This window comes from Drosophila sechellia, chromosome 3R (assembly GCF_004382195.2).
Source record: "Drosophila sechellia strain sech25 chromosome 3R, ASM438219v1, whole genome shotgun sequence".
Lineage (NCBI taxonomy): Eukaryota > Metazoa > Arthropoda > Insecta > Diptera > Drosophilidae > Drosophila > Drosophila sechellia.
This window is the reverse complement of record NC_045952.1, coordinates 23,851,062-23,864,908: the sequence shown is the minus strand read 5'-3', so window position 1 is coordinate 23,864,908 and position 13,847 is coordinate 23,851,062. Positions and strand designations below refer to the sequence as shown.

At 42.0% G+C, this 13,847-nt stretch overlaps 6 protein-coding genes across 8 annotated transcripts; all 6 read left to right on the top strand.

Moving 5' to 3' along the window:
- Window positions 1-665: 665 nt before the first annotated feature.
- On the top strand, window positions 666-2,292 carry LOC6619715. The gene is made up of 4 exons (XM_002043894.2): window positions 666-925; window positions 985-1,469; window positions 1,531-1,897; window positions 1,955-2,292. Exons 1-4 carry the CDS (start codon window positions 718-720, stop codon window positions 2,137-2,139), a joined length of 1,245 nt encoding a protein of 414 aa, XP_002043930.1. The 5' UTR covers window positions 666-717; the 3' UTR covers window positions 2,140-2,292.
- Window positions 2,293-2,585: 293 nt separating this feature from the next.
- On the top strand, window positions 2,586-4,224 carry LOC6619714. Its single transcript, XM_002043893.2, has 4 exons — window positions 2,586-2,833; window positions 2,907-3,391; window positions 3,453-3,819; window positions 3,880-4,224. Exons 1-4 carry the CDS (start codon window positions 2,626-2,628, stop codon window positions 4,062-4,064), a joined length of 1,245 nt encoding a protein of 414 aa, XP_002043929.1. The 5' UTR covers window positions 2,586-2,625; the 3' UTR covers window positions 4,065-4,224.
- A 354-nt stretch (window positions 4,225-4,578) lies between these two features.
- LOC6619713 lies at window positions 4,579-5,756 on the top strand. Its single transcript, XM_032722232.1, is given in 5 exon segments — window positions 4,579-4,831; window positions 4,893-5,069; window positions 5,072-5,259; window positions 5,262-5,307; window positions 5,373-5,756. Coding segments are annotated over 5 exon segments (795 nt in total). The 5' UTR covers window positions 4,579-4,641; the 3' UTR covers window positions 5,567-5,756.
- A 622-nt stretch (window positions 5,757-6,378) lies between these two features.
- On the top strand, window positions 6,379-9,155 carry LOC6619712. 2 transcript variants are annotated; one of them, XM_002043891.2, is made up of 6 exons: window positions 6,379-6,460; window positions 7,528-7,739; window positions 7,815-8,305; window positions 8,367-8,549; window positions 8,610-8,793; window positions 8,854-9,155. In XM_002043891.2, exons 2-6 carry the CDS (start codon window positions 7,535-7,537, stop codon window positions 9,039-9,041), a joined length of 1,251 nt encoding a protein of 416 aa, XP_002043927.1. In that variant the 5' UTR covers window positions 6,379-6,460; window positions 7,528-7,534; the 3' UTR covers window positions 9,042-9,155. The 2 variants fall into 2 exon arrangements, with proteins under 2 accessions (XP_002043927.1, XP_032578272.1); XM_032722381.1 differs by having other exon boundaries at window positions 6,391-6,430.
- An 86-nt stretch (window positions 9,156-9,241) lies between these two features.
- LOC6619711 lies at window positions 9,242-10,803 on the top strand. Its single transcript, XM_002043890.2, has 3 exons — window positions 9,242-10,174; window positions 10,237-10,420; window positions 10,472-10,803. The coding sequence occupies exons 1-3, from the start codon at window positions 9,329-9,331 to the stop codon at window positions 10,642-10,644; spliced, it is 1,203 nt and encodes a 400-aa protein (XP_002043926.1). The 5' UTR covers window positions 9,242-9,328; the 3' UTR covers window positions 10,645-10,803.
- A 978-nt stretch (window positions 10,804-11,781) lies between these two features.
- On the top strand, window positions 11,782-13,751 carry LOC6619710. Of its 2 annotated transcripts, none has more exons than XM_002043889.2 (4): window positions 11,782-11,889; window positions 12,248-12,474; window positions 12,533-13,399; window positions 13,459-13,751. In XM_002043889.2, the coding sequence occupies exons 2-4, from the start codon at window positions 12,261-12,263 to the stop codon at window positions 13,653-13,655; spliced, it is 1,278 nt and encodes a 425-aa protein (XP_002043925.1). In that variant the 5' UTR covers window positions 11,782-11,889; window positions 12,248-12,260; the 3' UTR covers window positions 13,656-13,751. The 2 variants fall into 2 exon arrangements, with proteins under 2 accessions (XP_002043925.1, XP_032579538.1); XM_032723647.1 differs by lacking the exon at window positions 11,782-11,889 and adding an exon at window positions 11,925-12,167.
- Window positions 13,752-13,847: the final 96 nt, after the last annotated feature.

The following is a 13,847-nucleotide window of genomic DNA, read 5'->3' as shown; positions in this document are numbered from 1 at the left end:
TAACTTCTAAGTACTTAGGGAACACTTTTTTGGGCATCAACAAATAAGCGTATCAAAACAAAACAAAATGAAGATAACCGCCTCATTATAACAGAAAAGCTATCTGCAAAGTTTGGAAGAGCAAACTACTCAACCATATGCCATATAAGGCATGTGAACAGGGTAGCAAAACAAAACGTAAATAAAAGCTATAGAGCGTACCTCTTTAAATTGTTCTATCTACTAACATACATATATTACTTGATTTAATGGCTTTCTACACAGGGTAATAAGTTAGCAAGTTGTAGTTTTTATACACCAAGCTTTTTTACAATTAACTATTATGAGTTTGCCCGAGTGAGACACCCAATTCGTACTATTTGTCGTTGATTATCGCATCGGGACACGGATGGACTGCGGAACTCGCCGTTCGCACTTCGACGAAATCGACAAATTCGGTATCTCATGTTCTAAATATAATCTTTAATTTGTTTTCAAAAAGTTTTAGGATATTTTTTAATTTGTAATGTCACGCTCAAAACGACTTTATGGCATGGTTTACGCAAACTTATATGTACGTGGATAAACTTGCAATGTCATATTCTAATTAAAGCTGTCTGTGGCGATTGAGATAAGGTTTATCTCTCTCATCTTATATCAAAATCAAACCTATTTAATGAAGAGACTTGCATAGCAAGTGCTCAGTAAGTGCGATCAAGTCTAGTAGAACAATTTAAAATGCCACCCCAGACAAAGGATGAAACTGTTTGCGAGCGAGAGGTTCCGATTCCGGGCTGGGTGAAACCAGAAGCTTTTGAGGACCTGCTCAAGGATAATGTCAAGGATTATAAGAAGACCAAGGCCCTAAGGGCCAAAGCAGGAGTCGCTCCTGGCGAGAACTATGCCACCATAATGCTGAGACTGGAACTGGATGTGGAAACGAAGGGTAAGTTAAATTTATTTAAAAAAAAATCGAAAACTAATGCCAAAGGATCTATATTTTAGACAAGTCGGAAGTAACGAAAGCATTCATGCTAAAAACTCCCCACGACACTGACGCATATCGCAAGCTTCTTCAAGAAACGAACATCTTCGATGTGGAGCGCGGAATGTATGTGCTAGTGGTTCCCGAGCTGGAGCAAATGTACCGGGATGTGGGCTTGGAGGTAAAGTTTGGGGCTGAGGCCTACGAAATAAAGGTGAGCGAGCACTATGTTCTACTGGAGGATCTCAGGCCTCGAGGATTCAAAAATGTAGATCGCCAGCAGGGCTTGGACCAGGCTCACACCGAAAGTGTACTGAGAAAGTTCGCCCAATGGCATGCGGCTTCTGCAGTTCGCGTGGACCGCAAGGGCCCCTACGAAAACAAGTATTCCAATGGTTTCTTCAAATTGGAAGAAATCAAGAACTTTTTCTGCGATCGCAGCGCTAAAATTTTGCTAAATAATATCGATCAGTACGAAGGACATGCAGCTTACATAAAGGATTTGGTAAGTTAACTTGTATTTCCATTTGGGTGCGTTTCTAATCTCAACATTTCTCTGGCTACAGCAAAGTGTTTCAGAAAAGTTATTCGATATATTTAATGATATTAAGGAACCGAAAGCCGACGAGTTCAATGCCCTCAACCATGGCGATGGTTGGTCTAACAACATTATGTTCCAGTACAACGACAAAAACGAGATATTAAATACATATTTTGTTGATCTTCAATTGCCGAAGTGGGGATCAGTTGCGCAGGATTTGTACTATTTCTTGATTTCATCGACCAGCCTGGACATTAAAACGGAGAAATTCGACTATTTTGTCTGGTTCTACCACTCGGAGTTGGTGAAACACCTCAAACTTCTGAACTATTCAAAGAAACCGCCAACCTTAAGAAGCATTCGCAATGATCTTAACAAGTACAGTGGATGGGGTAAGTTAGGGTAGTTAACTATCATTAAATCTTCTTATAAATATAATCTTATTCTAGCCTTCATTTGCTCTATATCCGTAATGGGAGTCGTTCTGCTGGACCCCACAGATGAAGCTGATTTCGATAAATTCATATCGGAAGACCATTCCAACTTTACGAATTCCATCTACACCAATCCCAGATACCGCAGGCATATGGAAGTTGTCTTACCTTGGCTGCAGCATCGAGGGGCCCTGGAGTAAAATATCAAATGGTCTCTTTAAATCAGTCTATTTGAACATATCATTTTTACTTAGAAATAAATTATACGATACAATACATTGATGTTGAATTTCTGATTATAATAAATAAGGTGATGTTGGAATAATCTTTCCAAATACTTGATTCAATCCCAACGCAATCCTTGTGGTCACATCATCTGAATCTAAACACTTTAATGTTATTTTGGATTAAGATATATTATATTGCGCCCATATCGCAGAAACTGCGAAGTCACTATGATAATCTACTCTGTGGGGTGGGGGATTGTTTTAAAATTTCCGGACGCACCTTTCGAGCACAGTCACTTCTCTCAAACTAAATTAATATAAAACAGTTGACTGCTTGTTGGGTAAGACGTAATGCTTGTCGCTCACATGAAGATTAATTTCTCCCTAGAGTATTTAAGAGATTCGCTGAGTGCTCTAAGCTCGCAGTAAGTGCGCTGATCTCGAACAGATTGTTACAAAATGCCTCCCCAGACAAAGGATGAGGATGTTAGCCAAAAACAGGTCGCCATTCCGGATTGGGTTAAGCCAAAGGTCTTTGAGGAGCTGCTTAAAAGGATTGTCAAGGATTACAGAGCCACAAAATCCATGAGGGCAAGTGCAGGAGTCGCTGCTGGCGAGAACTATGCCACCGTAATGCTTAGAATTGAACTGGATGTTGAGAAAGAAGGTTCATATCATTTTATTCCATAGAACTAGTAAATGAGGGTAAAATAATCTTTAAAATATTGTAAACTTTCCAGATAACACTCAAACCACTAAGGCATTTATGCTCAAGACTCCCCATCAGTCAGAGCAGTATCGTAAAATAATCGAGAAGACAGATATCTTCGATGTGGAGCGAGGAATGTATGTGGAAGTAGTGCCCGAGCTGGAGCAACTGTATCGCGATGTGGGATTGGAGGTCAAGTTTGGAGCTGAACTCTACGAAATAGAGGCCAGCGACTACTACGTCCTGCTGGAGGATCTCCGGCCACGTGGTTTCGGGAACATAGATCGCCTCGAAGGCATGGACCAGGCTCACACCGAAAGTGTCCTCAAGAAATTTGCCCAGTGGCATGCGGCCTCTGCCGTTCGAGTGGAAACAAAGGGTCCTTATCAGGAGAAGTACACACAGGGATTTTTAAAGAACGAGGAAATCATAGATGCCTTTATTAATCGGAGTATGAAAGTTTTTCTGGAAAACGTCCATCTGTGCAAGGGCTTCGAGACTTATCTAAATGATCTGGTGGGTAACTTATCTTTTGATATCCGTATCTTCAAATCTTATATCTTATCATTAATTGCAGCGCATTGCCTCCGGCAAGACATTCGAAATTGTGGACAATCTGAACAATCCGAGTCCTGATGAATTTGTTGCGTTAAACCATGGCGATGGTTGGGCCAACAACATTATGTTCCAGTACAATAAGAAAGGCGAGATACAGGATACGTACTTTGTCGATCTGCAGGTCCCCAAGTGGGGATCAGTGACCCAGGATCTGTACTACTTCCTTTTGTCTTCTACAAGCTTGGACATAAAAACATCAAAGTTTGATTACTTCATATGGTTTTACCACTCCGAGTTGGTAAAGCATCTCAAATTGCTTGGATATTCGAAAACTCTTCCCACTTTAAGAAGTATTCACGACTCTCTCAACAAATACAGTGGATGGTGTAAGTTTTCAATCGTTACCCAATCATTAGTTTAGATCTTCTAAAAGAAAACCTTTTCAGCGTTCATCTGCGTCTCAACTATATTGGCATATGTGCTCCTGGATCCCGTGGACGGCGCCGATTTTGATAGGGTTCTTGGTGATGACGACTGTAGCTTTAAGAAATCGCTATACATTAATCCCAGATTTCGCAAACATATGGAGGTTCTATTGCCATGGCTTCAGCATCGAGGAGCTATGGAATAGACACTTTTATTAACACAGAATTAACAAAATTAAATCGTTTATATATATTAAAAGTATGTATGGTGTATGGTGTATAACGAAAAAATGAAACTAAAGTTTGCTATACAGTACAGTAACGTGTTGTGAAATATTTAATAAAGACCTAACTAGAGTTTGACAAGCATTGTGCTCAATAATAAAAAAAAACTTTTACCCGGGAGTCTACATATACGAAAATATAACTATAAAAATATAACTATAGTTATAAGCAATTTTTTTGTATATGGTCGTACAATTATATTAATTATCTTTTACACTTATATGACAGACAAGCCTCTAAATGGGTATAAATATGTTTGTGTATGCGAGGCATACCCCCACGTTTGTTTTGGTCTGTATATATGTATTACTCGCGAGACTTTGAAAACAAGCTGTTTGGAGAACTCTCCATAACCGGCACTCTCTTTGTTTTCCGACAAGCTTTTGGAGCTTTCGGATTGGCATTTGTTTTGGTAGCAAACAAAGATACAAAGGGAAAAAGTTTTGCTCCCACGTTTGTTCGGCACCAGCCGGCAAATAAACTTTTAGTTTGCTCAGAATGACGGAGGAGACAGAAACAGTGCCTATGCCCACCTGGCTGAAAGCAGATCTATTTGAAGAATTGCTAAGTAAGCGTTACGGCGGCAATTATGCCGGAATCAAGAGCTTCAAGCCGGAAGCCGGTCTCAAGCCGGGAGAAAACTACTCTACAATTATGCTGCGCCTCAAGTTTGAAGTTGAACTGAAGGGTGAGTATGAGTCACAGATGCGGCAAACAATGGAAAGTCAAGCAGAAATATTCATCCTCAGATCACACCATCGAAAATGTGAGCTATATGCTGAAGACTCCGCATGATTTCGAGATGTACTGAGAGATTCTGAAGAAGAACAACATGTTTGCGGTGGAGAGGGATGTGTTCATTCAGGTGGTTCCCGAGCTGGAACAAATGTACAAGGATGTGGGCTTGGAGGTCAAGTTTGGGGCCAAGGCGACGCGCCCGATGATTACGTACTTCTGCAAAATCTGGGTCCTTTGGGTTTCAGGAACGTCGATCGCCTGGAGGGTCTAGACATGGTTCACACCAAGAGTGTTCTGAAGAAGATGGCCCAGTGGCATGCGGTCTCGGCCACCAGGATCCATCTGAAGGGTCCGTACGCCCAGAACTACTTGCAACCCCCACGTTGAGGTTCCTCCACACTCAGCTATTGAAATATGGACGAGTTGGTAGGTGGAAAGCTCGCTCTGCAAAGCTGTAGATAACCAAGTTCTGATTTCTTTTCCAATCGTAGGGTATCACATTGCCTTCATTCTCTGCCCACCAGTGCTGCTCGATCGGACTGAAGAAGCAAATCTGACCGACTTTGTCACCGAGACGGATAATGGAGATGGTCTCAAGATGGCAATGTACTCCAATGCCCGATATAAGAAGCACGTTAGCGCCATCCTCAAATGGTTGAACAATCGAGGGGCCGTCCAGTTCTAGTTTACAGCACTTCTTTGATCCCGATTTTTATACATAAATATATAAAGTATAATACTTATTACTAAAGTGATTCCTAATGCTCTCTGGGAAAGAAAATTTGTAACAACATACCATATGAAATGTTCTGCTTGTAATGAAATACTAATACATGACTTAAAAATAAAATAATTTTGTAACTGATCAACCATTATTCAGTGAAGTATAGTATTCGTGTTTCTCATTAGGCAGATGGTATGATGGGTATGTAAAACTATATTTAACATGGCTTTGGTCTAAGCCAGGGCTAAAAATAAAACAAAACTTAAGTGCCCCATTAAACCACAATTAAAGATAATCAAAAGGCCGTATGGTGCCCATATAGACCAGCAATTTGTTGGATTACTAATATTCTAATAATTGTTTATTGAGTGCGTGGTGCTCGTGCGGAAACCGAAGGTGAACTGTCTATCTACCCATCACATGTCACGCCCGCAAACAGCAATTAATGAGGAATCACGAAATAATTAGAGCGAATGGCGAGCACAAAGAGGAACTCGGGTGCCCGATCCCGATAAGGAAGTCGAATCAGGAGCGGGAACAAGAAACCGTTTTCGTTATCAATCAAACAATTGAAGGTGTTTGCGTCTCTATATCATATATCACACACCTTTCGCTCTGGCACGCTATCGCGCACCCACTCTCGCCACCGCCAATTGCCACTCTTTTGCCGGTTTTGGCGAACTGAATTACAAAATAAACTTCAATCGAATGCATGCGATAAGGAATTTCTTGGCCCATACCCAAATCGGGGCAATACCGCTGTTCCCGAGCACAAAGACTCGTATTTCCCATTCGACAGTTGGCCGGATTGCAGTCGATCTATCAGTACGCTCCGTTTACAAATTAAGGAAAAAGGTTTGCTACCGCTGTGTGTGTTTTCGCAGTGGGCCATTCCCCGAATCTAGGGATCCAACCCGCCAGTTTTGACCAACCCCCAATAGTGCTATAAAAACATGGTTCAGATGGGACTGACATCTAGTATTCAGACTTTTCTGGTGTTGCAAAGAGCGACTAAGAGTGAAATTAGCTTATAAGCAAAGAAAGTGCATTGAAAATTGTTCAAAAATCAATACTAGCATTTTAGTTCGATTAGGTAGGATTTTCCAAATAGTGTTTCGTAATGCACTCTAAACTCATAGCAGGTGTTTCATTCGGTGGCATGTGACCTGATTTACGACTTTTGCTCATTAATTTGCGATAATTCTGATAATTGCCTAATCAATAAAAGCCCCACAAAAGTTCGGTAATTACCCGTATTGGAATGACCACAAATCGCCAAATCACGTTTCTCCAACTACTTCGATAGATGCATTTCCCACGGAATTCTTAGTAATACAAGTTTTCTAATCTATTACACTTAAAAAATATATAAAAATATCGGATAGTGCATCAACTCTTCTCAAGTATCGAAGAAAAAACACTTGAGAGTGGCATTAGCAGTTTTAAGTATTAGCTTGAGTCATAAGCTTACTGACTTTTTTAAGTGTGAAATAAAAGAAGTGCCACATATTGAGGTAATAATGACTTTGGCAGAGATAACATCATGGAAAAGCATTCAAAAGTTATTGCACTCAACGTTCTTTCATTCTTTTTATTTTACTGTACCAATTAGTGTCCGTTATGATAATTTTCCGCCGACGCATTAGACCTCAATTTCAAGATACTCCATTTGTCGGCCCATTTGATATAATTCTCTAAAAATATACAAATCTTGAGACGTTATTTATTGAATGGGCTGGGCCAAAAGCAGAACGCATTTTATTATTCAAATATTCCGCGCCTTTGGCAGAAACGGAAGAGTGGCGCCACCTATGCTTGATGTTGTCGAACAATCTGTTAGCCATGCTAACAGTGAAGTTGAAGCATTTCATTCGTTGCTATCAGCAGGACACTAATGGTATTTTGAATTAATTCTATGGCAGATTCATCATGTCTGAGGCCACCAATGGACACAGTGAGGTGCCAGCCAATAATCTTCCATCTTGGCTGTCGAAAATCACTCTGGAGAAGGCTGTTCAGGCCCAGATCGGAGACTTTGAGAAGATCATCTCGATAAGCCCACAAAAGGGCAGCAGCGATGGCGATAACTATTCTACACAGTTCCTTCGTTTGCTGGTGGAAGTGGAGCTGATTGGTGAGTGCGGATCTATAAAATAGATAATCCTCTAGATGAATGCAATTAGTTATATCGCATAAATATTGTTCGCAGACCACAGCACTAAGGATCTTTCCTTTGTTCTGAAGGCGCAGAACAGCAACGAAATGATGGCCGCCATCCTGGCCAGGTTGAAGCTCTTCCAAAAAGAGGAACAGATGTACCATAGCATTCTGCCCAAATTCGAGAAGCTCTACGCGGATGCCGGCAAACCCATTCAGTTCGCCCCCAAGGCTTTCAAGTTGGATCGTGACCTCGGAGTGGACTACATTCTGCTGGAGGACCTGCATCGCAAGAACTTCAAGAACGCCAATCGCCTGGCCGGTCTGGATCTCGATCACATGCACAAGGTTCTAGAGAAACTGGCCGCCTTCCATGCGGCATCCGCCTGCTACGTGGAGCACCACGGTCTCTTTGGCGAGGAGTTCACCGTGGGCGTTTTCAGCGAGGCCAATCGCCAGCTTCTTCAGGAGTTCAATGCATCTGGTGCATTTTTGGCTCAGCTCAAGAAGTGGAAGAATGCGCAGAAAATTTATGAGAAGCTGGTGGGTAACTGGTGTACCAATGAGTTTAAAGGTGATCCGGCTATAAATCTGTTTCATTTAGGCTTACAGCGATGACTACTTGGTGGATAGTCTGCTGCAGGATCAGCAATACAATAGCAGAGAATTCAACGTGCTCAACCACGGAGACTGCTGGGCCAATAATGTGATGTACCAACATGATGCATTTGGAACTATTAAGGAGACCCTTTTCGTTGACTTTCAAGTGGGAAAATACGGAAGTCCGGTAGGTTCCTTAGATAAAGGTTAAATCCGAATATAAATAATCTTAACTTTCTATCTGCAGGCCAATGATCTGTACTACTTGATATTGTCATCGGCTGCTCCAGAGCTGAAGACTGCCAAGTTTGACTACTTCGTGCGCTACTATTTTGATAATCTCATTGAGAATCTGAAGCTGCTGCAATACCACCGACCACTGCCCAAGTTGAAGAACCTGCATGCTTCACTGTTCCGCAACGGATTGGCTGGTGAGTAATCCAGTCCAGTATCGACATTACGATATCACATTTATAATGCTTTATCGACAGCTTATATGGTGGTCTCCAAGGTGTTGCCCGTCGTCATGCTGGACAAGACAGTCGATGCTAATCTGGAAAGCTATATAAGTGACGAGTCCAAAATGAAGAACGCCATGTTCACCAACCCGAAATACGTCCAGGTGATGACGGAGGTGCTGCCATGGTTGGACAACCGCGGCCTGCTCGACTGGAAGTGATTATCGTCCCAAAGTTGTGGAGTAATGATGGATTCGTACTTTAATAATGACTTTTTAATTGTGTCATCTACAAAAGTCAAATAAAGTCAAATAAAAAGATAATTATATTCTAAAGGCCCGTTGACTGACATTTAAAAATAGAATTGATACATCATGATAGTTTAAAAACTTGAATTTTAAACTTGGTTAATATTGCAATAATGAGTTAATCTTTTAGGCTCTTTTCATAGAAATTTCAATCAATAGTTACACTTCCAAACAAAATTGTTTTGTATATTAAAATAGCAATGAAAGTACCGAAAATTCCCGATTGGGTTTCCTCTCTGTCCTTGAACCAGGCCGTCCAATCCGTCCTGGAAGATGGGGTGCAGATTACGTCCGTCATGCCAAGCGTTCATCTTATCCAGTTTTGCAACTGCACTGTGCTCCTACCAATCCAGGTGAAAGTCCAACTACAGGACTACACGATGAAGAAATTGTTCTTTCTACTGAAGGCACAACATGGCAGCGACATTCAAGCCATGGTGATGAACCAGTTGAAGATGTTCCAACGGGAACATCAGGTTTACCACAATGTCCTGCCCAAGCTCGAGGAACTCTACAGAGAGGTGGGCAAGAAGGTGTCCTTTGGTCCGAGGGCCTTTAGGCTGGACTACAGCATCGGTGTTCAGTACGTCCTGCTGGAGGATCTCAAGTCCAAGGCCTACAAAAACGTTGAACGACAGGCTGGCTTCAACAAATTGTGCCTGAAGCAGGTGCTCAAGAAACTGGCCCAGTTCCATGCCGCCTCCGCCGTGTGTGTGGAAAAGCATGGCGCCTTTAGCAATCTTTTGGTCAACGGAGTCTATACAAAGGCCAACGAATCTGTGCTCCAGGAGTTGAACGATCCGGAGATCTTCCTTTCTCAGTTGCGTCGCTGGCGTTTGGGCGATCATTTCCACAAACGGTTCGTGGAAAAGGAGAAGGACCTCGTCGATGGGCTATTAAAGCTCCATTCACCCGACTCCAATGAATTTAATGTCCTGAATCATAGCGACTGCTGGGTGAACAACGTTATGTTCAAGTTTGATGACTCCGGCCATGTGGAGGACACCGCCCTGCTCGATTACCAGTTGGTCAAATATGGATCTCCTGTAGGTTTTCCGGTTTATAAGCCTCCGCGTAAAAGTCATCTTCAATCGTTTACTTTTTCCAGGTCATTGATTTGTACTACACCATCTTGTCGTCCGCTGAAAAGGACATAAAACTAACCCAGTTTGACAATATGGTTCAGTACTACTTCTACCATTTGCTGGATAACCTCAAAGCTCTTAATTTCCGTGGCAGTCTACCGCAGTTGCAGCATATTCGAGATGCCCTAAACAAGAACGGACTGGCTGGTGGGTATTAGATATTAACTAAATTAAATGTAATCGGTGAATGGATTTCAGCCTATGTGGTGGTCACTCGGGCCCTGCCCATAACCATGATGAATCAGTTCGAGGACGAGGTAAACGAACGATATGCCTCCAAAATGAAGTGTGCCATGTTTACCAGCCGGAAATACATCCAGGCGATGAAGGATATCCTGCCCTGGATGGAGGAGCGCTCCCTGCTAAATTAGGCATGGATTAATGTTTCGCATGATGAAATCTCGACCATTTAATGAATGAAAGAGTTATTCATAGACTGCCAATTGATTCATGTACAATGCTCAATAAACTTGATTAGGAGCCTTATCTATTTTGTTTGGGTTGATTTCAGCTTTAAATGCCAGTCATGTTGGTACGCCTTTTTAACACATTATTTCGTGTGTTTCGCATGGGCTTACGCCTGCTATTAATAAAGGCGTAATCGCAAACTAACTTTAATTGAGCTTCAATCTAAATTGATAATATTCGCTATCAGGCCACCACGAGCGCGAGCCAATGACACACATCCCGAAATCGGACAGTCCTCAATTATTCCGATTCGGGATGACAAAGCTGGTTCAATTAACGAATTTCAGCTGGTCAATAGACCACAATGCATTTGTATAAGTATTGAAACACGAGTAGTGACAATGAAGTGAACTATTTGTGTGGAATTTAAATGAATTTGTTGGAGAACAATTAAGTTCTATGTCAACATTACTTCTACAGATATAACGAGAGATGTATCTACAAAATTTCAACAACGGGTTGTTTCATCAATTGCAGTATTCAAACTTATCGATTGTTGAGATCAGCCATTGTTTTTTCCAATATAGCTTCCTGTAATTGCTAGCCCATCAATTTATTAAATACAGTGTGGTCACAATTCATTCAAAACTCAGTAAGGAATAATTCCGTTGCATTCTGGGAAAAACGTAATCTTCATATGCCAAAAATTAGGACTTTGGTTGGATATAAATGATAATATGTGACATGAAAACTTCAAAGAACATAGTTCTTATGGTTTATTTTGTGATAACCGATAATTTACATACTTAGTGATAAGATATCTTAGAAATTTAGACGCTAGAATTCCTCAAACAAATTCGAACCTTACCAATACCATTCAAAATGGATTTGTGCAGGTCAATGATGATTTCTTTCAGGACTTCGGTTATCCAAAAATATGGGAACCCATTACTTGGCCTTATTGTAACCTTTGTTCTGCATCATATCTAGTATATCGGTGCTATGGTACGCCTAAACAAAAACCCGTTTACGCTATCAGTTCGGCCCAAACACAGATACTAGTGCACTTGCCATGGGTGACTATTAGTATAAAAGTATGCGAACCGGACGGAGAATTCAGTATTTGCTTGTCGTTAGAAATCGTCGGACACAAAAGCAGCGTTTTCTCCGAGCGGGAATTTAAATTGGAATTAGAAATCCGCAAGTCGGTCAGTAATAAATAACAATTGTAGCAAATGTGATGGGCACTTCGCAGCCATTCATATAAGGCGGAAACAATCTTTGCCTTGCTGCATAGTACGAAAATTATAAAAATAATAAATTCAAATATATTCGAAAAAAATAGCAGACTGAAATACTAAATGCTTAGCCATAAAATTACTATTAAAATGTAAACTGTGCAAACGAAATGCAAAAGTTTTGGACTTTGAACACACTGATGCTTTCGCTGTCGTTAACTGTTATTAAACTGAATGGGAATTACAATGTAACTTTTCTAATTGCTTTGATCTTGAACCGATGTTCGTTTCCGCCGCGAAAGTCAATTAATTGATCCACCGTTTTCAGCATCAGCATCAAAATGTCGCCAAACAACAGCGCGGAAAAGCCCGTTAATCCCAACGAGCACCTGCACATACCGAAGTGGGTAAACGAGGACTACTTCCACCCGATCATCGAGAAGGATGTGGAAAACTTTGACAAGATCATTAACCTTGTGCCCATTGCGGCCACTGCGCCCGGCGAGAACTACACATCCATTATGATCCGCGTCATTGTGGACATACTGCTGAAGGGTGAGTAGCTTAACAGGGATGATTTTCCAGACTTATTCATGCTTACTCCATTTTTCAGATGGCAGCGAGCAGAAGGTGTCATACATTTTGAAGACAATGCTGGAGGCGGACAGTGGAGCGGATGTGGTCAATGGCATGGGACTGTTCCCCAAGGAGCGAAAAATGTACGAGGTGCACATCCCGCAGTTCGTAAAGCTTTACAAGGAGGCTGGCGCGGAAATCGAGTTGGCGCCCAAGTGCCTCCATGTCGAGGCCACCGCCGAATTGATTACCATGGTTTTCGAGGATCTGAGCCGGCAGAATTTCAAGAACTTCGATCGACTAAAAGGATTCGATCTGCCGCACATGCGCCAAGTGCTGCGGAAACTGGCCGAACTGCATGCTGCCTCCGTGGTGGCCAAGGAAATAAATGGTCCCTACGATACCATGTACCTCATGTCCATGTACAACGAGCAGAGTCGGGAACTCTTTGAGTCTCTGGGTAAGCTGCGACAGGAGCAGTTCCTCAAGGCCATGCGCAACTGGGACCTCGAGAATGCCGAAAGCTACATCGCCCGGATGTGGGACCCCTTGGAGGTGTTCGAGGAAGCACTGCAAATCAACCAGGTGGACGAGAATGACTTCAATGTGCTGAACCACGGCGACTGTTGGTCCAACAACATCATGTTCAACTACAAGGCTAACGGCGAGATCGATAGAACCATATTCGTGGACCTGCAGATTGGCAAGTGGGGCACTCCGGCCCAAGACCTTTGGTACTTGATCACAACATCGGCATCGCTGGATATCAAAGTCAAGGAATTCGATCACTTTATTCAGATCTATCACCAGCGCCTTGCGGAGTGCCTTAAGCTACTGAACTACTCGAAACCCATTCCCACACTCAGGGATCTCCACATCATGATGCTGAAGTACGGATTCTGGGGTTAGTTTATTTTAGGATTTATATTTTGAATAAGCTGAAATTAAAATTTCAATTGGTAGGACCTCTCACCTCCATGGGCGTGATGGTGGCCACACTTATGCCCACGGACAAGGATGCCAATATGAAAATGATGCTGGCCCCAGGACCCGAGGCCGATGCCCTACGATACAGGACCTTCATCAATCCCTACTATGCCAAAGCAATGAAGGTGCTTCTACCGTTCTTCGATAACAAGGGACTTTTGAAGTCGAATTAGCTTTAATCCCGGATTCCAATTGTGTAGCCAATTTGCTGTGATATCATATATCATAGGCGCAAGCAATAAATAAGAATTTGATTTAATTTACACACACTTCGTTTGGTTTCACTACCCCAAACAAAACGTAGAAAACAATCATCATGACTGGCTAAAATGGTTACGCGTGCGATGAGATTGAAATGGGCCCAA